Source organism: Ornithorhynchus anatinus, chromosome X5, assembly GCF_004115215.2.
Source record: "Ornithorhynchus anatinus isolate Pmale09 chromosome X5, mOrnAna1.pri.v4, whole genome shotgun sequence".
NCBI lineage: Eukaryota > Metazoa > Chordata > Mammalia > Monotremata > Ornithorhynchidae > Ornithorhynchus > Ornithorhynchus anatinus.
In genome coordinates this window covers 37,083,261-37,109,031 of record NC_041753.1, presented here as the reverse complement: position 1 = coordinate 37,109,031, position 25,771 = coordinate 37,083,261, and the positions used below count along the sequence as shown (strand labels likewise).

At 44.8% G+C, this 25,771-nt stretch overlaps 1 protein-coding gene across 1 annotated transcript in view; it reads left to right on the top strand.

Annotated features, from left to right (window-relative positions):
- Nucleotides 1–25,771, top strand: part of MOB3B (MOB kinase activator 3B) — a 190,264-nt gene that overhangs the window by 42,353 nt on the left and 122,140 nt on the right. Inside the window, exon 2 of the mRNA XM_029055595.2 lies at nucleotides 21,576–22,186. Coding sequence (XP_028911428.1) covers nucleotides 21,769–22,186 — 418 coding nt within the window. The 5' untranslated portion in view covers nucleotides 21,576–21,768. The remainder of the gene's footprint in view (nucleotides 1–21,575; nucleotides 22,187–25,771) is intronic.

Sequence of the window (25,771 nt, the reverse complement as noted above, 5' to 3'; positions counted from 1 at the left end):
TGATTGATTTCCAAGTCCTCCCCCCCCCACTCTGCAGTCCAAACTCCCTCTGTCTCCCATGTTTCCCCTCTATTCTATATCTATGCTGTGAACCTTTAAAGGAAATGTGGTGGTGAAAGGAGGAGGAGAAAGGAGTGGAGTGAGGACAGCCTTCTCCTCCATATTTCCCTTCCCTCCCTCCCTCTTCCACTGCTGTCTTTCCTTCCTCAAGCCCACTCCAGTCCTGCTTAGGCCCCCCTCCAAGATTTTTCAGCTCTAAAAGACTGGAAACACAAGCCACTGGGGTCAGTGTGGCAGAAGCAGATTTTACCGCCCTAAGGACTCCAGCATACATGACCTCTTTCTGTTGAGCTGTGATGAGATCTAACAACATTTAAGCCATAGGAAAAAAACGAATAAAACTTAAGACTAGACTGGAAGGGAGCATGGGGAGGTAGGGGCTGAGTGTGGGAAGGGGTGGGAGGTGGGGGGTAGAAAAACTGCCAAAGCCAAGGGAATCGGATGGCCATTGGGCTAGGGAGGAGAATGAGCAGCATTACTTCCTGGAAAACTTGTAAAAGAGGATACATGAGCTACAATTACTTTGGAAAGGAAATGATCTCAGCTGATCTGACATAGGACCAAAGTAACATCACATGTTTTGAAGTAACCTTCACAGTTGTAATGAAAACAGCTTTCTAAGTAACTTTTGCCTCCCCTTCTCAAAGTAGCTATGGGTGCAAATGAGTTGACAAGAGTAATGTTAGGATGCATTCTACTATCCTAGTGGCTCCTGAGGGAAGACATGAATTGGGGGGAAAAGTGTATATGTGAACAGGTAAATAGTTCTTTTTTTGTTATTATTATTTTACAAGGCTGGGATAATAGTAAGCAAGACAACCATCTCTCTGCATCAATAAGTAACTACGTTACAGGGCAACTACTGCTGAGAAGAGGTACTCTTAGCGGTTGGGGCTACCAGTCTACTGGGAGACTTGCAATCAGTGGGAAGTTCTCTGAGACTCAGGATCTTTCATCTCCCCCAACTCTCCATAGATGTCCAAATCAATAAAGCCATGACACAATATACCCCTGACACTTGGCTTCTAAGATCCAGGCCCATTTCCTTTCCCTGTTCTAAAGTAACCTAACCCCCAGAGGTTCAGATTGCTTCTACCCAGTGGGTTAGGCCAAACTGGGATTCCAGGTTGAGCTTCCAGAATCAAGACCTGTGGCAGAAGGTAAAATCCTTAGTGATATTATTAGGGGATGCAGGCCAAAGATGCTAATAAAATCCATATGCTCAGTGGGAAAATGCAAAAATATCATACGGCCTACTGGATACCCGCCAAGTTTCCTCTAAGGTTGTGAATCCCTAGGCCTGCTGTTGGTCTAGTGGAAAGAATCCTGGGAATCAGGGGAGTTGGGTTCGAGAACCAGTTCTGCTGGAACAGGCTAACATGGGTGAAGACCACCCATGGCCTTTGATTTTTTTTTTAAATGGTATTTAAGTGCTTACTATGTGCCAGGCACTGTACTAAGCACTGGGGTAGATACAAGCTAATCAGGTTAGACACAGTCCCTGTCCCCCATGGAGCTCACAGTCTTAATCCCCATTTTACATATGAGGGAACAGAGGCACAGAGAAGTGACATGACTTGCCCAAGATCACGCAGCAGAGAAGTAATGGAGCCGAGATTAGAGCCTAGGTCCTTCTGGTTCCCAGGCCCATGCTCTATCCTCTAGTCCATGCTACTGCTTTGCATTGTGATGCACAGCTCCCCACCTTCTTGCTCGTTGCACTCCGTGCCCCAGCGGGAACAGAACTGGAAGGGCCTAGAGAGTATGAGTGGTGTTGCACCAGCCACTAGCACTAGAATTAATTCCTCAGTGTAAATTCTTCACCTTGAAGTCTTAAGATTGAGGTGTATCCACTGCTCTCCCTTCAGGAGACTCTTCCTTCATTGTCATCATCATCATCAGCCCATTCTTGACCCATGGGTTGCTTCCAGGATTTATGCTTTGCTCATCCTGTACTCAAAATACCAGGAAGCAGCTCCTAGACTGATTGACACTCCTTCAAGTGGGGAAGGAATTCACTTAAGAATGCACAATACATTCTCACTTGGTCAAATACCCCCACTCACATATCCATCCATGTCCATACTCATACACCTGCACATACCAAAATGCCCAACCAGTCATACAGCTAGTCACTCTCAGGCACTACATGTGAATGTACTATCATACACATCATTTTATATAGACTGTAAACTCTAGGACACAGTCCCTATCTTGTATGGGGCTCACGGTCTAAGTAGGAGGGAGAACAGATTTATAGAGAATAAGAATATGTCATTATTGTTATATTGTATTCTCCCAAGAGCTCAGTTCAGTGCTCTGCACACAGGAAGTGCTCAATAAATATGAATGAATGTAGTTTTGTTCTTTCTGTTTCCCTCCAAATATTTTACTATCCACATTCAGTATGTTAATGTCATCAACCCCATTTTACACACGTGGATATGAGGTACTGAGAGGAAACACACCAGCCAGCAAGAAATAATAATTATGGTATTTAAGTGCTTACTATGTGTCAAGCAGCATACTAAGCAGTAGGGTGGAAACAAGCAAATTGGGTGGGACCCAGTCCCTGTCCCAAGTGGGTCTCACAGTCTCAATCCCCATTTTACAGATGAGGTAACTGAGACATAAAGAAATGAAGTGACTTGCCCAAGGTCACACAGCAGACAAGTGGTAAAGTCAGGATTAAAACCCATGACCTTCTGACTCCCAGGCCTGTGCTTTATCCAAGGATAAAACAAATTAATTGCATGATGACAAATATCCACTGTGTTATGGCTGAAATATCAATAAGTGTGAGATGGTCTAGGGTAAAGGGTGTGACCTGGTAAAATCACCTCTGAAACACTGGGTTAATTAATTCCACCAAAGTGTCCTAGTTTACTGGGATGAAGCTAGAACAGACTTCTCAGACTTGTAATGTTCAGAAACAAGACCAGTTCACTAAATGTGCCACATGAAAAAGCTTTATAAAAAGGAGTGGAGTGGTTTTTTTGCTTGTTTTTAATGGTATTTGTTAAATACTATGTGTCAAACACTGTTCTATGTGTTGGAGAAGGTACAAATTAGTCAATCATATTTATTGAATCCTTACTATACTCAGTGCTTGGGAGATAACAATACAACAGACACATTCCCTACCCACAGTGAACCTACAGTCTAGAGGGGAATTAGTTCAGACACAGTCCCTATCTTATATGGGGCTCAAGGTCTAAGTAGGAGGGAGAAGAGGTATTCAATCCCCATTCTACAGTTGAAGAAACTGAGATACAGAGAAGGTAAGTGACTTGCCCAAGGTTACACAGCAAGCAGTTGGCAGAGTTGGGAATGAGAAGCAGCGTGGCGCAGTGGAAAGAGCACGGGCTTTGGAGTCAGGGCTCATGAGTTCGAATCCCAGCTCTGCCACTTGTCAGCTGTGTGACTGTGGGCAAGTCACTTAACTTCTCTGTGCCTCAGTTCCCTCATCTGTAAAATGGGGATTAAGACTGTGAGCCCCACGTGGGACAACCTGATTCCCCTGTGTCTATCCCAGCGCTTAGAACAGTGCTCTGCACATAGTAAGCGCTTAACAAATACCAACATTATTATTATTAGTACTCAGGTCTTCTTACTCCCAGGCTCATGCTCTTTCTACTAGGCCAAGCTGCTTCTCTTTTTTGAATCAAAAAAGGCAGGATCACCACTTAGTCAAAGCTGCTGGTATGTAGCACATAAACACATACACCCTTGGTCCACATTGGTGATATAAAAGGGAGGGATTTTCTACCCAGGGCAGCTTTTTGGGGGAGCCACAGTCAAAACAAAGCCAACCGTGATCATTATTCTGAAAATAGGGGGTTGTCCTGGAACACATAGTTGACTTGGGGAAGCATTAAGATTAATGGATCTTGTGTTGATAATAACACCTTTTATCTCTGAGGAAGTTGGAGCTCTATCCAACCTTCCACATCTAACAACCAGCTGCCCCTGGATTGATCTGATAGATCTTTGGCAGTGGCTGGTATCCTCCCACATTATTACACAAAGAAATCTCAGTGAATAGGCTCTTTAAAAAGAATCAAATATTCCCCTTCAGCATTTGGGCAAGGCCTGATGTTGGAGTGTGATGATTGTTTCTGTCTTTTATCCAGGTGAGGATTGTGGATTTTCACCAAGACATTCACATATGTTTGGATTTAGTGATGGGGAAGAAGAAAAAGCCCCTTGGGCTTTCCAGCAGTGCTGGCAGTAACTGGGAATGGGCCAGAAGCCTGTTCCGGGAAAACTGCTGTTCTGATTTGAGAATTTCTGCTGCTGTGGTGGTGGCGGTGGCAGTGGCCCTTTGAGGAGGGGGTAGAGAGCCCAGGCCAGAGTAGTTCCTTGAAGTCCAGTTACACCTCAAGCCTCTGCTGTCTCTTGATTGCTGGAAGAGGTGGGAGTTGGAGGTGGACCCTTAGTCTCCCTCCCCTCCTACCAAGTAATGTTCTCTCATTGCTGACACCAGCAAAAACTGGGTTCAGGAGAACCGGGTATCACATCACTGAGGAAGGTGGCTGGAGACAACACCACTAGGAATTCCCCCCTGCCCAGCATGGCCCAATCCAACCAGCACGGCCCCTCGGCCATCGCCTCCCTGTCCACCCAAGTTCCCGTTGCCCCGCCCCACCCCCGCCCACTAACCCAGCTCCAAGCCAGGTTTCCTGGGTGAAGGCAGTGTCTCCCTCACTCTCTCATCTCTCTCCTCTTCCCTCCTCCTTCCCTCCTGCCACTGCTATTGCCACTGGGGTACGAGGGGCTGGAGTTAGAGGAGCGGGAAGGATTGTTCCAGTTCTGAAGAGAGAGGGAACTCAGGCCTGAGGGGAAAGGGCCGGTCAATCTTAAATCCCTTGCGAAACCCAAACTACAGGCCTTTGCTCCCATGGAGCTGTTGGACTGCGGCTGTGGGCTCTGGGTGAGTGAGGAGGGGGAAGATAATGGCCTCTTTCTTTGTGTTTGTACCCCTATTCTACCAGTAAAGGCTGGGGAGATGAGGAAGCAGACTTGAGGTGGTGGGGGGGGGGGGAGGGGGACAATCAGTCCCACCCAGGCTATAAGCACTTTATTCTGCATGTCCAGCATAATGTGTGTCACGGGTGCTCGTGTTAGAAATTTTTGTTTGTTGTATGTTTCACCCTAGGCTTTCAGTCTCTTGATATACAAACAAGGAGGGCTGATCTAGAGTATCCAAAGTCACTCCCAGTTTTAGAATAGATGAAGGGGAATATGTTGCAGAAATTAAGGATTTTTGTGAGGGTCACCCATCAGGAATGACAGATGAGCCTCAGTCACCTGTTAGAGCATCTGTGTCTGGGACTGGTGGGCCAATTGCCGCCTTCTCCTCCTCCCTGTGCACCAGCTGTGAACTTCTATGTGCCATCAGGTTTCCCTTCAAGTCAGGTGCTCCCTCTCTTCTCCACTTTGTGAGGAAATGGAGCTGGGGGAAAGGAAAAGTCGTTATGATATCCAATTTCCTTCTCCCCTTGCTCCCATCTCTCGTCTCCTTCTCTCTTTTTTCCTATTCTCTGATTTTCTTCTACCCTTTCCCCCTTCTTCTCCTCCTTCCCCCATGAAAAAAGGAAATCATGGTATTTAAGTGCTTACTGTGTGCCAAGCACTGTTCCCTTCCCCCTTCCTTTATTTTCCTCCTTCTCCCCTCCTCTCTTCCTCTCTTTTTGCCCCTCCCAACCCCTGTCTCTTCACCTCTCCTCTTACATCTCTCCTCCTCTTTCCCATCCTTGTATCTCCTCCTCATGTCCCTCCTCCCTCCCCCCTCTCCTGAGTACTTTTTGCTCCTGCTCCAGGGTCAGTTATCCTGGGGGGAGTGACCAGGGGGCTGTCACCTGATAGCTCTGTTGCTGGAAGACAAAGGCAGTCAGTCAAATAATCAACCAATCATATTTATTGAGTGCTTACTGTGTACATAGCACTGTACCAAGCGCTTGGGAGAGTACAGTATAGCAATGTAACAGACACATTCCCTGCCCACAATGAGCTTACAGTCTATAGAGGAAGAGAGATATTAATATAAATAAAAGTAATTATGGATATTTGCATCAGTGCTGTGGGCTGAGGGTCGGGCGGCAGTGAATAAAGGAAGTAAACCAGGGTGATGTGGAAGGGAGTGGGAGAAAAGGAAATGAGGGCTTAGAACAGGCCTCTTGGAGGAGATGTGCCTTCGATAAGGCTTTGAAGGTAGGGAGACTAAGGCAGGCAGGGAGTGGAGAACTCTGGTTTCTAGACAATTTCTAGTTGCCCCCAATTACCCACCCCTCTCCCCCCCGTCCCCCACCGTATCTGGACTTGCTTGCCCTGAAGAGTTCTTCCCCTGTCTGCTGGGCACTTGGTACCACCTAGCTCTGAGCCAAATAGATGCTACAATTGCTGCCCAAATACCACCTTATAGTATGTAGAATTATGGCAGCAAAAAAAAAAATTGTCAGTAATTGTTTTCATTCTGTTAGTAAAAAATAATTCTCACAGTCATTAAGTCTGGTTGGAAAGCTTCACCATCAGTGGCATGGCCCAAGATGGCAGAAGCGGGAGTAGAACCCAGGTCTTCTGATTCCCAGAGTGGTGTTCTTTCCACTGTAGACTCAAGTCAAAGAAGCACAAGAGTCACCCAGGGGTGGAGACAAACAAGCAAGCATGCAGGAGATGTACAGCATCTGGGACAGGGTCCTGCCAGGTCCTGTGGTGAAGTTGAGGTTCTCTGTCATTCTATTCTTGAAGTCTTTGCTGAAAAGGGATTGCCTCATTTCTGAGTGCTGCATGCCCAGATGGTCTGTCCCAGGTTGTCTTCTAGATGTTCTTGGCATTTTCACATTGTTTGATGTCATATACTTCACTATAGCTCTAAAATAGGTTCCTGCTACTCTCCATGCTTAGAGTTCCCACTCTTCAGCTCAGCTTGCCATACAGTCGCCTAGATGCAGAAGAACATGGACATGGGGCAAGTATTAGTGTAATTTTGGGCAGGGGAGAAAAGGAAGGTTTTATGGAAATGTGGTTGGTGGTTTGAAATTATCATCATAGAGCTGAAAGAGAACTCACATTATCCCATCCATCCTTCATCTCCAGGGAAGACGATACTTCATCATCCTACCCAAATGGGCTATTCTACTTTCAGTTAGAAGATTATAGGAGTAGAGAGCCGAATGTAGATCAGTGGATATGCAGGACAAAGAGCAGTCTATTAGATATGAAATAAGGAAGATACATCCTCTGTAGGTACTAGAAAGCATGAAAGTGGTAGGGCTACTTGCAAGTGAAGGGACCAGAAAAGGATTTGAAGCAAAATTGGCAGATGTTATTTCATGGGCCAAGCTGATTGAAAAGAGCAAAGACAAGTGGGATAAATCTATCATATTTATTGAGCACTTACTCTGTGCAGGACACTGTACTGAGCCCACATGGAGTTTACAGTCCAGAGGATGCTGTGGGATGCAGGGAGTGTTGAGAAAGGGGTGGGAGGCAAAAGGAAGCTTAAATCTTGAAGGTCTTTCCAGGCATAACTGTGTGTTCACCTCACCACATCAAATGAGGTGGAAACCTTTTCACTTTTAAAGGAAGAAAATCCTGACTGCCTATTTCAGGTGCTCAGCTTTCGCTGGCCATGCAATGGCATCCAAAAGTGATGAATAGCAAGGAAGTGAAGTGATATTGGAGAAACAGGTAGGGACAAAACTCGTTGCTGAAAGAACTTGACTAGCATGGGATGGAACCTCCTCTCTACGTTACTTGCTAATTACTGGCACAGGGCATTCCAGGAGTGAGAGCATTGGGTGGCAATGGTGAGAGAGTGGCAGGGATTCCTGATGCCTTTGCTCATCAGAGCAAATGATCATGTTGTACTATATTCATCTTAGGGCTTCACGACGGTAAAAGTCAAACCTAAAATGATGGGATGGTCTGGTTATACTTCATGAACAATTAGTGGATGACTTTTCTGGGTTTCCACCAAGCTTCTGGCTTAGGTGGGATAGGTGAGGTCATCAGCCTACCTCAGACTTTTCCACTGATAATCTGATTTTCAAAAGATATGTCTGTAGGGAGTGTCTAAGAGCATATTATGTTCATTCAAAGAGAGTTTGCATCAAATCTTCCCCAGGGAATCATCTCTCTAGAAACTGGTTGTAACTGTGCTAACACTTTTTTTTCATTCTTAGTGACAAATACTGACCTTGTACCATAGCAATGTGAATCTAGCCCATAGATCCTGGGAAGGACTAGCCCCTAATTTCAGCCTTCCCCCACTAAACGTACAGTAAAAATGGACACGTTTCTAACATCTGTGCTTCAGAGTAAAACAAATGAAAGTTGAGCTTGCACGAAAGCCATTCATATTGCAGAGCATTGGGAAATAATGAAAACAATTGCGACATTTTCTTGGGGGAGTTGAGCAATGTTGGGATTCCTTTATTTGTGCTTTTAAAATAAAAGTAGAAGATGTCTTTGTCAGTGGCATGATGGTTCCTGTAAACATTTCTTCAAGGAGCTGGCACACTTCCACACAAAGAGTTGGCTCTTCATTTAGCACTTGAAAATGTTAAAACAAAGGGGAAAAGTGGTGAAATGTTAAGGGGGAGCCTGGGATAGAGAATTGCTAGGCACCTCCTTTGGGTGAATCCTGAATTATCTTTATTTTCTGGAAGTTCTATTTCTTCTCTATGTAAAGAACACTAAAATATTGAAAAAGTTGAAGCAGTGTAATTTTTGTTTGGTCTGCTTATCCTCTTAATCAACTATTTTGTACATACACAGTGGCTTCTTTTCTCCATTTTATGAGGGTAATGGACAAGGCATAATTCACTCTGCTCCAAAACTAGAGAAGCTGCATGACCTAGTGGATTAAACATGGGCCTGGGAGTCAGAAGGACCTGGGTTCTAATCTAGCTCCGCCACTTATTTGCCATGTGACTATGGGCCAATCACTTGATTTCTCTGTGCCTCAGTTACCTCATCTGTAAAATGAGGATAAGACTTGTGAGCCCCATTGTGGGACATTAACTGTGTCCATCCTGATTAGCTTGCATCTACCCCTACACTTAGTACAGTGTCTGGCACATAATAAGTACTTAACAAATACCATAAAAAATAACCACAAAAAAACCCCTAGGTAGCCTCCACCCCAATTCTAAATTATGATTCTGGAATCTTGTTGGATCTGGGTGATCTTCCAGACTGTAAGCTCACTGTAGGCAGGGAATGTGTCTGCACAGAGTAAATGCTCAGTAAATATGACTGGTTGATCTTCTGAACCATGTACCAGTCCACCCAGAGTACTACTGGGCTTTCTGGGCCTATTCCTGCTCCAGCAGGATACCCAGTCATTGTGGCTCAGAGCATCTTTGACTTACCAAGTGATTATACTTTCAACCCCTACTCATCTGCTCACATTCTTCACTCCTCCCAGACCCACCTCTTATCTGGATCTCTCATCTTTCCCACCTCTTTATGTATATATGATATTTCTGTAACCGTCTCCCCTGTTAAGAGTGTAAGTCCCTTATGGGCAGGAAATATGTCATGTGTATCTGGTGTGTTTCTCAAGAGCTTAGTATAGTGCACTGCACTCAGTGCTCAGTAAATATCATTATTACTACAACTGCTACTACTATTCCCATCTGCCCACATAGCCAGTTAGAAATAGGGAGCTTGGGAAATATTTGGTGGAGGGTACCAAAAAAAGCCAACTTGCCAAAAGTGGAAGACTCATGTGAGGCCAACTCTGTTTTTGAGCTCTTAAAGACATTTGTTTGTGGTCTAGTCAGGCATATCACAGGTTCTAATCATCTCATGAGGCAATGACCACAGGGATAAAACCATTAGAGTATATATAGCACATACGGGAATTTCATATTACTTTTCCAGTGGTTCTGGAATGAGTCCTGATTTATAATGTGTAAGTCTATAGGAAAATGTCTCTCATGAGATAATTGGGTTACGTTCTTTAAAAATATGGTTGTATTCTGAATGATTGTATCATGGGGTAAGCAATCGGAAAGCGTTAGCCCCTCTAAATCTGTCTAGAAGCGTAAGTGAGCTTACTCTGTGTGGCCCGGTGTTTTGCCATCATCATCCTTATTATTACTGCTTATGTCCCAACAATGACAAATAGCAATGAAGAGAAAGACAGACTCTCTAAGAATCTGGGAGGCATCCTAATGACTCCCTAAATCAAATGTCATCATGAAAGATTTCATTGTATGGATGGATAGTGATGATGAAACATGGCAAGAGTTATCAGACTTCATGTATTTAGAAGACTAAATAGCAGTGGCCCTTTTCTACTAAGCTTATGTGCCAAATAGCTTGTAATCAACAACCCTGACATACACAATCAAACGCTATGTGGATAGAAAATCTAGACCTAGTACAGAAGATGCATCTAAAGTAGTCTCAATATCTCCTATGAACCATTCTCAACATCCAGTGGCAAGACAACATTACCAGTGAATGATGAGAAGCTAGATTGTATTGAAGTAATGCTTACAGCCACACAACTCCCCTGGGCTGGACTTGTGAGAAGAGTTAATAATAGTAGGATACACTGGCAGCTGCTTTATGTTGAATTGTCGTGGACCCACAAGGAGGACAGAGTAAGCAATTTGAAGACTTGAAGCACAGCTTCACTGAGACTAGACTGTAAGCTCCCTCCTCCCTCCTCCTTGTAAGCTCGTTGAGGGCAAGGCATGTGTTTACCAGCTTTGTATTGTGCAGAGCAGATGTACAGTCCTCTGCACACAGTTAGTGCTCGATAAATACCATTGATGATAAAACACGACAGAAGTAGGAGGCCATTGGAACAGAAAGTTTGGGGCAGTCACAGGCACCCTGTGTGCTGGGCCCTTAGGCCTGGCGGTAGTTGCTCTTGAACAGTCATCCATCACTGCTGCCTGAGCAGAACTGGCCATAGTCCTCGATGAACTGGTGCATTTATTCACTTTTCCATACTCTTGCCATCCATGGCATCTTTGATTTTCCCATTCCCATTATGGTCTGTTTGTCTCCCCCATTATTCATTCAATAGTATTTATTGAGCGCTTACTATGTGCAGAGCACTGTACTAAGCGCTTGGGATGAACAAGTCGGCAACAGATAGAGACAGTCCCTGCCGTTTGACGGGCTTACAGTCTAATCGGGGGAGACGGACAGACAAGAACAATGGCAATAAACAGAGTCAAGGGGAAGAACATCTCGTAAAAACAATGGCAACTAAATAGAATCAAGGCGATGTACAATTCATTAACAAAATAAATAGGGTAACGAAAATATATACAGTTGAGCGGACGAGTACAGTGCTGTGGGGATGGGAAGGGAGAGGTGGAGGAGCAGAGGGAAAAGGGGAAAATGAGGGTTTAGCTGTGGAGAGGTAAAGGGGGGATGGCAGAGGGAGTAGAGGGAGAAGAGGAGCTCAGTCTGGGAACGCCTCTTGGAGGAGGTGAGTTTTAAGTAGGGTTTTGAAGAGGGAAAGAGAATCAGTTTGGCGGAGGTGAGGAGGGAGGGTGTTCCAGGACCGTGGGAGGACGTGACCCAGGGGTCGACGGCAGGATAGGCGAGACCGAGGGACGGTGAGGAGGTGGGCGGCAGAGGAGCGGAGCGTGCGGGGTGGGCGGTAGAAAGAGAGAAGGGAGGAGAGGTAGGAAGGGGCAAGGTGATGGAGAGCCTTGAAGCCTAGAGTGAGGAGTTTTTGTTTGGAGCGGAGGTTGATAGGCAACCACTGGAGTTGTTTAAGAAGGGGAGTGACATGCCCAGATCGTTTCTGCAGGAAGATGAGCCGGGCAGCGGAGTGAAGAATAGACTGGAGCGGGGCGAGAGAGGAGGAAGGGAGATCTAAAGCTCCTTGAGAGCTGGCCAGTGTGTTTTGCTTCTGCTGTAATCTACCAAGTGTACAGTACAGTGCTCTCTTCTTAAATGCTCAATACATATTATCAATTGGTAGATTAATTGTTCTAAGAAGCCTCACAAATATCGAGAAACAATATCTGAATCATGGCAGCTGACAATTTAGGAGGAGAGAAGGAGCAAGAGTCCAGGTTTTAGCTCCCTGTCTGATTTTGTTGGGTTCAGCTTGGATATTTGAATCTATGGGGTAATGAACCACTTTTATACCTTCGGTTATGCCACAGCTTTTGGTACTATTCTAAGTTCCCGAGTACTTTATACAGAGCTCAGCATACAGTAAGTCTTGAATAACTGCTGTTGATGATGATGACTGTTTCACAAACTGAAACAGGGCAGCACTGCACATTCAGCAATATAAATTGAGATGGCTATTCTAAACAGAATGGGTTAATTTGTAGGACATGAAGAAACAAGGCTACTTGCAAAGAAGAATCATGTCTAAGTTCTGTGGTATTTTTAGAGTTAAGATGCTGTTTAATGAATTGGCAGGGACTTAGAACAGTGAGACTAGCAAAAGTGCAACTCATAGGATACAGTGAAGAACACATGATGTTTCCTCCCTACCCCTGTTTGTCACAAAAGACAAAAACAAATGAAAAACCAAAAACCCCAATCCCTTTAGGGTCTATTATAAAAGATCCTCTTCTGTTTTTCAGCACACTCTAACTTCAGCCTCATTAAGAGAGTCAGACAGCTATTGCCAAATGAACTTGTCTAGTAGCTAAATCACTACTGTGGATGGGGCATTTGGTGGCTCTGTCTATGGCTAGGAATAGGGACATAAATACTGCCCTGCATGGTGGGAGGGAGTTGGGGGGTGGGAGGAGTAGGTTGCAAACTCAAACCAATCATTTTGCAGTTCTCGAGAGCTGTGAGGTTAGAAGATGGTTGTTAAAAATGAGCTGACAGATGAGCCTATTTGAGAGTAGTTCGGCAGATTTGCTGTCTCTACTAGGGAAAGTGTCAACTCCTAAGCATCTTAACATTGGAAAGCAAACATTTTTGTCATACCTAACCCTTCCAAGAGTTGCGGTAACCCAACACATATCACTCTCCATTGAAAATATTGGGAGAGGGGGAAGGAAAGCATAGAATTCTCATGCTATTGGAAGCAGGAAATAATTGGAAAAGAAGCAGTGGAAGAAGGTGATCAGGAGACGGTGAGGAAATGATTATTCATTATAATCGAAATTTTTTTATTGAACACTTACTGTGCACAGAGCACTATACTAAGCGCTTGGGAGAGTACAGTTCAACAGAGTTGGTAGACATGTTCCCTGCCCACAGCGAGCTTACAGTCTAGAGGGGGAGACACACAATATAAGTAGAGAGGAAGTCTGTGCAGGGGAGCAGAGAGTAGAGGGATTGTACTGCCATTCACTGCCTCAGCACCTTGCTGCTCAGATTTCTGTGATCTTCTCATGGCTCCCAATTTGGGGAAATACTGCTTCAGTCTCATTCATGCTTTACACATGAGGATGGGACTGGTCAGTTACAGTCCTGCACTGTTGTGAACCCTGAGAGGCTAAAGGGTAGTTAGACATGTCAATCTGTTTATGTCTTGCCCATGCGATCACCTCTAGTATTGTCTGTCTGTCTCCCCCTCTCGACTGTAAGCTCACTGTGGGCAGGGAATGTGTCTTTGTTATATTATACTTTTCCAACTACTTAGTACACAAAGTAAGCGCTCAATAAGTACAAGTGGCTGACTGAGTAGGTTATGCAGGGTAATGGGCAGTAATATGCTCACTGGTGGGTAAAATGTTTACATTCATCAGACAAGTGCTTCATCACTGCCCCAAAGTCCTCTGAGCAGGAGAGGCTCATTGGTCCCTTTGGTGTGTCTCTTTTTTAACAGTCACATGGTTTTGCTCAGCACAGTTCAGCTGCCTTGTGAAATCATTGCCCTAAACAAGCTGAGCTTTGTGTTTGATTTAGATCACATTATTCCCTGAGCACCTAATACTTTAATAGTTTTCCCAGTTCTCTTCCATTCAAGTGACTACTACCACTCATCCATGCCAGTAAATCAGCTCATTACCAGAAAGATCATCTCCCTATCCAGTGTAAGTGAGGCAGAGTGGGTCCCAGAGGAGGGTGGGAGAATAATAATAATTGTTATTTCTTAAATGCTTACTATGTGACAAGCATTGTACTAATAGCTGGGGTGAACACAGTCCATGTTCCACATGGGGCTCACAGTCTTAATCCCCCATTTTACAGATGAGGCACAGAGAAGTTAAGCAACTTGTCCAAGGTCTCACAGCAGGCAGTATCCTGGCTAGATTACTGTGTCAGCCTGCTCTCTGATCTCCCTTCCTCCTGTCTCTCCCCGCTCCAGTCTATTCTTCACTCTGCTGCCCGGCTCATCTTCCTGCAGAAACGCTCTGGACATGTCACTCCCCTTCTTAAACATCTCCAGTGGTTGCCTTATCAACCTCTGCAGAAAACAAAAACTTCTCACTCTAGGCTTCAAGGCTCTCCATCACCTTGCCCCCTCCTACCTCTCCTCCCTTCTCTCTTTCCACTGCCCACCCTGCACGCTCTGCTCCTCTGCCGCCCACCGTCCCCCATTCTCGCCTATCCCGCCGTCGACCCCTGGGCCACGTCCTCCCGCGGTCCTGGAATGCCCTCCCTCCTCACCTCCACCAAACTAATTCTCTTCCCCTCTTCAAAACCCTACTTAAAGCTCACCTCCTCCAAGAGGCCTTGCCAGACCGAGCTCCCCTTTTCCCTCTGCTCCCTCTACCCCCGCCTTCACCTCTCCACAGCTAAACCCTCTTTTCCCCCCTTTCCCTCTGCTCCTCCCCCTCTCCCGTCCCATCCCCTCAGCACTGTACTCATCTGCTCAACTGTATATATCTTCATTACCCTATTTATTTTGTTAATGAGATGTACATCACCTTGATTCTATTTATTTGCTATTGTTTTAATGAGATGTTCTTCCCCTTGATTCTATTTATTGCTATTGTTCTTGTTTGTCTGTCTCCCCCGATTAGACTGTAAGCCCGTCAAAGGGCAGGGACTGTCTCTATCTGTTACTGATTTGTACATTCCAAGCACTTAGTACAGTGCTCTGCACATAGTAAGCGCTCAATAAATACTATTGAATGAATGAAGTGGCAGAGCTGGGATTAGAACCCGGGTCCTTCTGACTCCCAGACTCGTGCTCTATCCACTTAGGCCACGCTGCTTCTCTAGGAGGAAGAGGGGGCTCCCCACCATTGCTTAATTACCTCATCAACATTCTCTAGCTGACTGGTGGAGTTCTCTTCTGCATATTTCTGTAGAGCACGTGTTTGTAGCTATAATTGATCTATTGAGCAGAAAACATGGAGAGCACATCAGGCCACCGTTTAGTGCTTGTTGAGTATTTGGATTTTAATTTTTTCCTTTTCCAGGGATCTGGCTCTTTGAAATCCCTTACTCAGTACCAAACAGTGAGGATAATTGGGGATTTCCAATTTTGTCATGTGTCATATTGGTGAATTTTACAGTGTTGTGCATGGAAAGGGAAACAGTTGCTCTAAGCACATAGTATTGAATACCAACAATGTACTAAGTACTATAAAACAGTTCCAGCCCCTTAGGGTTCCATGAGGGGAATTCAGTACAGTGGTCTTTTTTTCCAAAGCAACGAATAGGATCTAGTGGGCCTAGGTCAGTGTTTCTGAAAGAAACTTTTACAGTTACTGCATTTTCTGCCACCACATTTCGGTGACCACCAGATTTTAAATTAGCTTTCCCTTCCCAAAGCCTCTTGGCCTGAGTCCCAACACACTCTGTGCCTTCCTACCAGGGTTTCCCCAGCTTCCCACCCAGTATCCCCATTTGGTGGTGAGGCAAATGAGGAGAGAGAGAAATTAGACTGGGAGCAGGGTGAGATTAAGACCCCTGTAGCTCCCGGGGGCTATTCAATTTTGGGCCCCTCCTCACCTCAGCTCCTTGCCAGACTCCCGCTTCCACCAGGATATGGGAAGGGGGAATCTCTTCAAACTAGAAGGCCTCCCTGCCTGCAGCTAAACTGAATCTTTCCCCTTCTTCCCTGCCACTTACCAGAAAGACACTTGACCACCACTAGATGGGAGAAACTGTCCCCGTCTGCAGCCTCGTCTTAGTGCTTGGGTGACCTTTTGTCTCTGCTGCCATCTGGCTGGTGGGTCAGCCATGCTGAGAGGGGAATGGAAGGTTGAGGCCCTGGCAGTACTCATTGGACTTGATTTTCACCCGTGGGACTCCAAGCGATATTCCGCTCCCCAAAGCTAAGGCCACCATGCTTGCCCCCATTGTCCACCTATCCAGGACCCCTCCCTTGATTGACTGGGATCAGAGATGCAGAGGAAAGACAGAGGAGTCCCAAAGCCCACAGTTATTTGACAACTCTGCCAGAGGACATCCATGTTCTTCTTGTGGACTGCTTGCCCCAAGCTGGGGTTAAGTCACTTAAATCAGTGGTAACTTCTTTAAAAGTCAGCCACACCAGGACTTGGACACACAGCAGGCAGTTTAGTGGGGGCTCCTTCATCCCTGGAATTGTGTTTGGTTAGGAGTATATGGAGTGATAGTGGTGGTATAACACCACCTGGAGGCCAGAGCTGAGATTCTATTGCATAACCCCACATGGTCTCCTCCCCCTCCCCACCACTTCATCAGCTACTCTGAAAATAAAGATGACTGTCATGCATATGCAGCATCAGAAAGATTGGTGGGGAGAGCAGGGTGTTAGAGACTGCTGGTCAGATCCAGTCCTGCCTCCTCTGATGGTGTGCATATATGGCAGATATTTTGGAGTGGTCTGGTTCGGGCACTGTCTTCCTAATGTCCCAAGAGGGGTCCATGTTGATAGGATCTGGAGGCACTCCTAGTGTTGTTGGAAGTAGCTGGAGTTGTCTGACCTAGACTGGAAGTCTGTTGAAACCTCATTTCTAGAGTATTTCTCTTAATTCAGAGCCATTGTGTCCCCATCCCAGGTCCCCCACAGGTGCCGCTTCTCACAGGTGTTCTCCCTCTCTCTCCCTCTCTCCCTCTTTCTCTCCCTCTCCCTTGAGGCAGTTGCCTTTAATTGCAGTGTCTAAAGCTGAGGTGGAGGAGCATCCTAAGATAGAAAGACAAACACATAGACTATCTCCTGCTCTTCAGTTCTCAGTCCACATTCCTCCTCCTTTTCTCTTTCTCCAATAATCCTTACCCTCCTCCCAAACTCCTCTCATCCTACTTTTCTTCCTGAGTTTCCTCTCTGTGCGGTGCCTCCTCTTCCACTTTCTCCTCCACTTCCTTTTCCTTCTTTGCTCCTCTTCTCCCTTCTCCTTCTCCTGTTTTTCTTCCCTTCTCTTCCCCTGGTTACGCTCAACAACTGAGGTCGCTCTGTTGGCCCCTTTTAATTAAGCAGCACCTTGCTCTATAGCCAGTGGTGAATCATTTCATGGCCATTTTCTAAAAAGTCAGATTTCTCACTGAAGATGACAAGAGGCAGCAGCAGCAGGCTTGCGGGCCATTGAGGTCACAAGGAATTCCTCCATGACTTTATGGACCCCAAGGGGCTACACGTGAGAAATACTGTTTCAAGCACAGCATTGCTTTTTAATTCTTATGATTAATGATTATAATAATTTTTGTTAAGTGCTTACTTTGTGCCAAGTTCTGTACTAAATACTAGGGTAGATACCAGATAATCAGCTAGGACACAGTTTCTGTCCTCAAGAGGCTCACAGTCTAGGAGGGAAAATGGATATTGAAGCCCCATTTAACAGATGAGAAAACTGAAGCACAGAGAAGTTAAATGACTTGCCCAAGGTCTCAGGGCAGGCAAGTGGCAGAGTCAGGATTAGAACTCAGGTCCTCTGACTCCCAGGCCCAGGCTCTTTCATTAGGCCACTCCTTTAAATATCATGCATCCCAGAATATCACTTATTACTGTTTTAAAGATTGAATTTAATACAGGCAAAGCAGCTTTCCTTAATGAAGCTCCAAAAAGCTGACTTATAGCTGGAAAATAGTTGGTTTTCTGAACTGATTCCCTAGTTTCAATGTAAGCACTTTCAATTGATACAGACATGAAGTCACTGAATCAATCAATTGTATTTATTAAGCACTTACTGTGTGCAGAGCACAGCACTCAAGTCAAAAAGCCTTCAGTCAACAATATTGATAAAGCATCCACTGTTTTTTGATCACACAACTAGGCATAGTGGAAAGTTAACTAGGAAGAATATAAGCTCCCACTAGACTGTAGGCTCGTTGTCAGCAGGAAAAGTTATCTCCCAACTCTGTTGTATTGTACTCTCCCAAGCGCTTAGTACAGTGCTCTGCATATAATAAGCACTCAAGAAATATGATTAAATACGTATAGTAAGCACTCCATAATTAGCACTGACTAAAGTATAACATACTCTGTCATGTAAGAGCCTGCAGGACATGTGCCATTGTAAATAAACATAATGTCATAAATAACCAAATTACAGAAACATATGAGCCAGGATTCCCCTCACTTGCTGCGTGGAGACAAATGTTGTTTACAGTGGCACTTTGAATGGCCTGCAAACATTTGCCAAAATATAAAAATATTAAAAACAATAATTCTTATGACATAACATGCTGGGCATAAATAGGATGCTGTGGAAGTAGAGCTAAAAATATTTTCTTATTAGTGATTTTTATTGGAGGTGAATTTTATTATGGCTCCCAATTATAAAGTTGGTTGATACTCTGGGACCCCATGATGAAAACCCTATAAAGAGATTCATGAGTATGTTTGACAGAACTGTATAAACATGTTGTACAAAAAGAAGAAGAACTACTCAAGGGTTCTAGTAATAAGCCTCCTTTGTGACCTTGGACAAGTCACACAGGGAGGAGCCTGGCGTAGTGCAAAGAGCATGGGCCTGAGAACCAGGCGATGTGTGTTCTAATCCTGGCTCCACCACTTGCCTGCTGGGTGACCTTAAACAAGTCACTTGAATTCTCTGTGCCTCAATTTCCTCATCTGTAAAATGGGGATTAAATCCTTGTTCTGCCTCCCTCTTTGACTGGGAGCTCATATTGGTTTCAAATCTGCTTATGTAGTTTCTACTCTAGCGCTTAGTACTAATAAGTGCTTAATACATACTGCAATTATTATCATTGAGTTACAAGAGCCCTTTCTGAGTGCTCTTTCTTCAAGCTACCTCATTATAGGTGTTGGGTAGACATGTTGGTTTGGTATGCAAGCAGGCTTTTGTTTAATTATTTCTAAGGTTGACGTGTAACTCCTTGTACCTCTCTGTTATACAGAGAAAACAGTGGCATTAACATACTGTAGGAGGATTATATAATACCAGTTCTGAGAACAGAGTAACTTGAGAATTGAAGGGTTAGATTGCACAGTTGTTACCAATCTGGCATCCTATGCTGAGAAATTGTCCCTTGTCCATGACTTTAGGGCATTCAGTCAGTGCTTCAGGGCACACAACCTGCTCTCTCTCTCCTATATTCCACTTTCTTGGCTCGGCTTAAACTAATCTACTCACTGAGTCTTGTCCTTGTACCTCTCACCACCAATATTTTGCCCTCGTCCTGCATCTGGTCTAGAACTCCCTCCCACTTCAAATCTGACAGACCATTGCTCTCCCATCCTCAAAGCCCTTCTAAAAGAAAAATAACATCTCCTCCAGGTGGCCTCCCTGATTAATTTCTAATCACCCCAGGTTTTTTGCTTCCCAGCTGCCCCTTAAACATTTCTGTGCTACCTGAGCACCTGTACACACAACCTGCAAGACTTATGTACAAATTGTACATACCCTATTAAAGCACTATCCCCATTTCCTTCTTCTTTCAATCTGAAACTTATTTTAGTGATGTCACCCCTGCTAGACTGTTAGCTCCCTCCAGTTATCGTCACACCTCACTCCTACAGTTTCTCTCCAAACTCTTTGAGGGAATTGTCTACATCCACTGCCTCCACTTCCTCTCCTCAAATTCTCTCCTTGACCCCTCCAATGTAGTTTCCACTTCATAGAGCTAATAGGTCAGAAATCCACTATTTTGGGTCTTTGCAGCCCTGATTAGAAACTCTGGGGTTTTAGCATGGCTCAGTGGAAAGAGCCCGGGCTTGGGAGTCAGAGGTCATGGGTTTGAATTCCAACTCTGCCATTTGTCAGCTGTGTGACTGTGGGCAAGTCACTTAACTTCTCTGTGCCTCAGTTACCTCATCTGTAAAATGGGGATTAACTGTGAGCCTCACGTGGGACAACCTGATTACCCTGTATACCCCAGCGTTTAGAACAGTGCTCTGCACATAGTAAGCATTTAACAAATACCAACATTATTATTATTAATAGAACTCTGGAATGAGCAAATCTGAGAATCCAGCTCCAAAAACTGTGGAGGTGAGAACTGGTGGAGGGTCTCGAGACTAGTGGTCAGGAGTCACTGCTTGATGGGGAGAGGCTAGAAATTTTGCTATAGACAATTAGAGGATTTTCTAAATTGAAACATATGTCAATGGTGGCCCTTGATAGCATAATGTTTACTGGGCTTTGCCTCCAAAGGTAAATTAAGTAGAAACCTGAGGCAGTTATCCCAAATCAAGGGGAAATAACAGACCACTGAAGAAAAGCGGTTTTTGTTCTTGACTTTGAAATTATTAGCTAGATTGTTTGCCTATGCAGTGTAAATTCACCAGGTTCACCCTTCAACACCATCTCCACCCATCAGCCCAATCAACTTTGCTATCAGTGCATTTGGGAATAGAGGAAAAGAAGACACGTGAGGTCACATACATTATACCGAGCATGGGTTTTGGCTTCACAAATGTCATTTTGCAGAGGTACACCAATTTCACACAATTACTGGAGGGACCAGGGCCCCGCCCTTCCCCCTCCACTTGCTCCATAGTTCCCTCCCAGGTCCAGGCAAACTATGGCACCATGTCTGAGTCATGGAATTCGATAGCAGAAGCCACATGGGAAAATGGCGTGGTGCCGAGAGGTTATAAAAAGGACATAAACACATCAGGCACCATTTTGCTACCGGACTGGGGACAGAGCAGCTGAAAACTTGACTGTCTGGTATAAGATAGACAGCCATCCATCCTGGATAGGAGCCTACTCTTTTAAAAGTTGATGGTGGCAGAGTAGTTAAGTAGATGTGTAATTTACACATAGTCTTCTTTGTCCTTCTTAGTCAAAGAAGACCCCACTGATGGTGAAGTTCACCTACGAGTGCACGTGTGACCGAAAAGGCCAATGTGGGACCCATAGTCATGGCTACAACAGAAGCAGCATGGTGTAGTGGATAGAGTGTGGGCCTGGGAATCAGAAGGTCATGAGTTCTAATCCCGGCTCCGCCACTTGTCTGCTGTGCGACCTGGGGCAAGTCACTTCACTTCTCTGGGCCTCAGTTCCCTCATCTGTAAAATGGGGATTGAGACTATGAACCCCACATGGGACACGGACTTTGTCCAACCTGATTTGCTTGTATCCACCCCAGCACTTAGTGCAGTGCCTGGCACATAGTAAGCACTTAACACATGTCATTATTATTATTATGACATGTTGGTAGTTAAGTAGATTGCTGGCTGGACATTAATGTATACTCTTCCCCTCTGTGTTTAGGACCATGAGGGCTGCCAGGAGGGCTTCCAAGAAGAAGAGCAAAGGGGCTTTTTAGAAGAGATTGGACGCTGCAGCCGCGAGGCTGGGGCCAGAGGGCTGGCAGTGGAAAACTCTCTTGGGCTGGGATATCTCATCTAACAGTTCCTGGTGCCTTTTTGCCAGCTGCAAGAAAAGTCAGGAGAACGAGAAGACGATGTCAATAGCGCTGAAGCAGGTTTTCAATAAGGACAAGACCTTTCGGCCCAAGCGCAAATTTGAACCCGGCACCCAGAGGTTTGAGCTCCACAAGCGAGCGCAGGCCTCTCTGAACTCGGGCGTGGACCTGAAGGCTGCAGTACAGCTGCCTAATGGGGAAGACCAGAATGACTGGGTGGCAGTTCACGTGGTGGATTTCTTCAATCGCATCAACCTAATCTATGGGACCATCTGTGAGTTCTGCACTGAGAGGACCTGCCCCGTCATGTCGGGGGGCCCCAAATATGAGTACCGGTGGCAGGACGACCTCAAGTACAAGAAGCCTACTGCATTGCCAGCACCCCAGTACATGAATCTGCTCATGGACTGGATCGAGGTGCAGATCAACAATGAGGACATATTTCCTACTAGCGTGGGTAAGTCACAGTTTTTTGTGTGTTGGTGCTTTCCCCTCTCTAGATTTTGGGAGGGTCCTTCCCAATGCTCCACCGGCGCCGTCCTTTGTTTGACGGCTGCAGTATCTCCCGATGATCAGCGTAGGGGCTGAATCCTAAACCTTTGCATCCCAGTAAGCTTCTTAAGCACACCATTTAAGGGTGGCAGCATCAGGGATGCCAGTTTATTGGTATGGAAGGATTTTTGTGCCTGAAACTGAGTCCCTTTCAATGGGAGGATGACTCTAGGAGGAAATAAAGAACTGGGTACATCTAGGACACTGGTTATTGTAGCTACTGGGTCTACATTTGTAAAAACACCAAAAAAGTGGCCTTCTAGATTCTTAAGGATGCCAATAAAAATGTTTTTTTTTTAAATCAATTTTAGTAGCTGTTAGATTTTGTGTTCTTCAAAATCATGCACATCATAGTTCCCTATCACAAAATAAGAGCTGCCATTCAGGTGGCATTTTGTCAAAGGAGATCAGTCATTGCTAAAACTTGAAGCACTGGAAAAAATTCATTCTTACCCCATATGTTTTCAGACCACATTCAGTAGTCATAGGTGTGAATTCTAATATTATATGGAGGGAAGAAAAGAGTGAATCTAAAATCTAGTTCCTACAGTCAGGAATGCCAACTTTTCTTTCTGATTTGGGGGGGCGGGGAGGAACTTCAGGTGGAGCTTTGAGGAGGTGTGGCTTCTCCTCTCCCTCTCTTCTCTCTCACCCTCGCCCTAGCAGCCCCAGGTGGGGCTCACCAAACCTCCAGCTGGCCCTGGGGTGTGGTAGCAAAGGACAGCAATCCCCACCTTAGGAGCAGCTCAGTGACTCTGAAAGTCATCCCTGTGGAGCTTGAGCCACCACTGCACCTCCCAAGCCCGACACTCACCTACCTGGGCCCCAGACTACTCACCAAGCTGTTGGAGTAAATTGGGCTGGGAGTTAAAGCAGCATCCAGTCTGACTCTGGAGCCTGCTGGAAGGGAGAGGAATCCTACTCGGCTCTGGGACCAACTGGGAAGCAGTGTCCTGCCAGCAGTGACTTAAAAATTAGAGCTAACTTCTTGGCTCCTCTTCTGACAGAGCTTCTGAAACAAATGGCTTCACCCCTACAGTGCCAATCTCTCAACTCCCCAAAGGCTGGGTGATGTAGAGTGAAAACCCCTTTCGAAGAGGGATTTTAAAACCTCTTCCTAAACCACTGATGGCCTAAGCTTCTCCTCACCAACTCACTTCCTCCCAGATGGTTTCAGTCTACCAAAGAATTCTGGGAAATATAGTCCCTCAGAAAGGAAAGATTTGAAAAGCCTCACTATGCCTTTGATCCCCTTTGTTCACAGTTCTGCCTCCCTTTTTTGCCCGTCAACATTATTTTTTCGGTTGTCAACGTAATTTTAAAACACTGATATTTACTGATCCCTCAGATGTTTTTTTGAAGCTAAATGAATCGTTCCTTTTGGAATTCTTGAAAATTAACACTGTCTGGTCCCAAACACAGCCTAATTTAGCATATGTCCTGTCAAAAATCAGGTCAAAGCATAGTTTGGAAAGGTAGTACTGCAACAGGGCCCCTATTCTGCTTTGTTCTTTCATTTAATGAATGTAGCATATGGAATTTTTACAAGCCGTGAGTGAGTGGTGAGAGGTGTTGGGGTTATTAAGTTTGCTGATGAGTTGGGTAAATTGATGAGTACTATTTGGACTCTTGGTGGAATAACTTGAGAGTACTGTATTCGGCTGACAGATGAATTTGTTGAAAGTCTCTCTTGCCCTGACTTGTCTCACTCCTTCGTCTTCCCTCACTGCCTATTAATTTAATGCAAGAGGTACAATCTGAGTAATCGGAATTCCTTAACTTCATGGCACAGCAGGAAGAAAGCAGGGTTCAAAGAAAGTTTGATGTTATGTTTTTAGTATCCTGAAGTGGTAGTGATTTCTCTAGGTTTCTATAAATTTGCTCTTTCATTGACATTTCTAAGAACCTTGTTCCAGGGTTTCATGGATCATTTCCTTTAGCAGTTTTAACTCTTTTATAAATCACTAACAATGAGCAAGTCTTTATGCAGAGCATATAATCTGGTCTTTGAGGAAAAAGTAAACAAATTTGAAGTTTCCTTAAAGGATCAATCGTATTTGCGTGCACATGGTGTGCAGAGCACCGTAGTAAGTGCTTGGGAGAGTACAGTATAACAGAGTTGGTAAGCATGTTCCCTACCCATAAGGAGCTTATAGTCTAGAGGGGGAGACAGGCCTTAAAATAAATTATGGATATGTAAATAAGTATTGTGGGGCTCAGGGTGGTGTGAATAAAGGGTACAAATCCAAGTACAAGATTTTAGGCATATAAATGCCTTTGGGCCTGAAAATTATTTGATGATATGATTTTTTTCAAAGCCTTGGGCTAAGTTGATTCTTTGCTATTGATTCCAAATCCTCACAGTACAGTAATGGCAGTGGCAATAATTCTCTGAGAAATGGACTTCCTGCCTTTCTCAGTCCCCTTGCTCAAATTCCTTTAGCAAAAATCTTGTGTGTTGTGGATAATATTGCCACTGCACTTTCTGTTGCTAGGCAAATTTACTTAAGAAAATACCAGGTTTGGAATGATCATCCTCTAATTAGTGGCCTAGTGGAAAGAGCACAGTCCTGGGAACCAGGGGGCCTGGGTTCTAATCCCAGCTCTGCCACTTGTCTGCTGTATGCCTTGAGGCAAGTCACTTAACTTCTCTGTGTTCCCTCATCTGCAAGATGGAGATTCAATACCTGTTCTCCCTCCTGCTTAGACTGCAAATTCCACGTGGGACCTGATTTGTCTTGTATCTATGCCAGTGCTTGGCACGTAGTAAGCACTTAACAAATACCACAATTATTATTATTATTGTAACCAGGAGTTACGATGCGATAAAGATAGTGCCAGGTGGATCAATCCTGCAGAATAAATGTTTTCTCCTTTGTTGTATGTTGGGATTTTTATTGCCTTGACACTATAATTAGAAATGGAGAAAATGTAAATAGGCTTGCTGTTGAAGTGTATGTAATTTGAACAGATCCAGTTAGCAGGACACAGCAAGCAAAAGCAGAAAGCCATCTTCTTGTGTTTGTGTTCAAACTCTATGTCCTTCCACTGGCTTGTATTTAATGATGATGATAATTGTGGTATTTTGTTAAGTGTTTACTGGGTACCAGGCACTATTCTAAATGCAGGGTAGATCTAAGATAATCGCTTAGTACAGTGCTCTGCACACAGTAAGCATTTAATAAATAAGATTGAATGAATAAATGATAATCCGGTTGGACACAGTCCCTGTCCCACATAGGGCTCATAGTCTTAATTCCCATTTTACAGGTGAGGGAATTGAGGCACAGTGAAGTTAAGTGACTTACCCAAAGTCACACAGCAGACAGGTGGCAGAGCCAGGATTAGAACCCAGGTCCTTCTGACTCCCAGGTTCATGCTTTATCCACTAGGCCATGCTACTTCTCTATGTAAAAATAGAGTCTTGGAGAAGTGTGATTCCTCTGAACCTAGCCTCCTAACTTATATAGAACGTGGCTTATATGGAGCA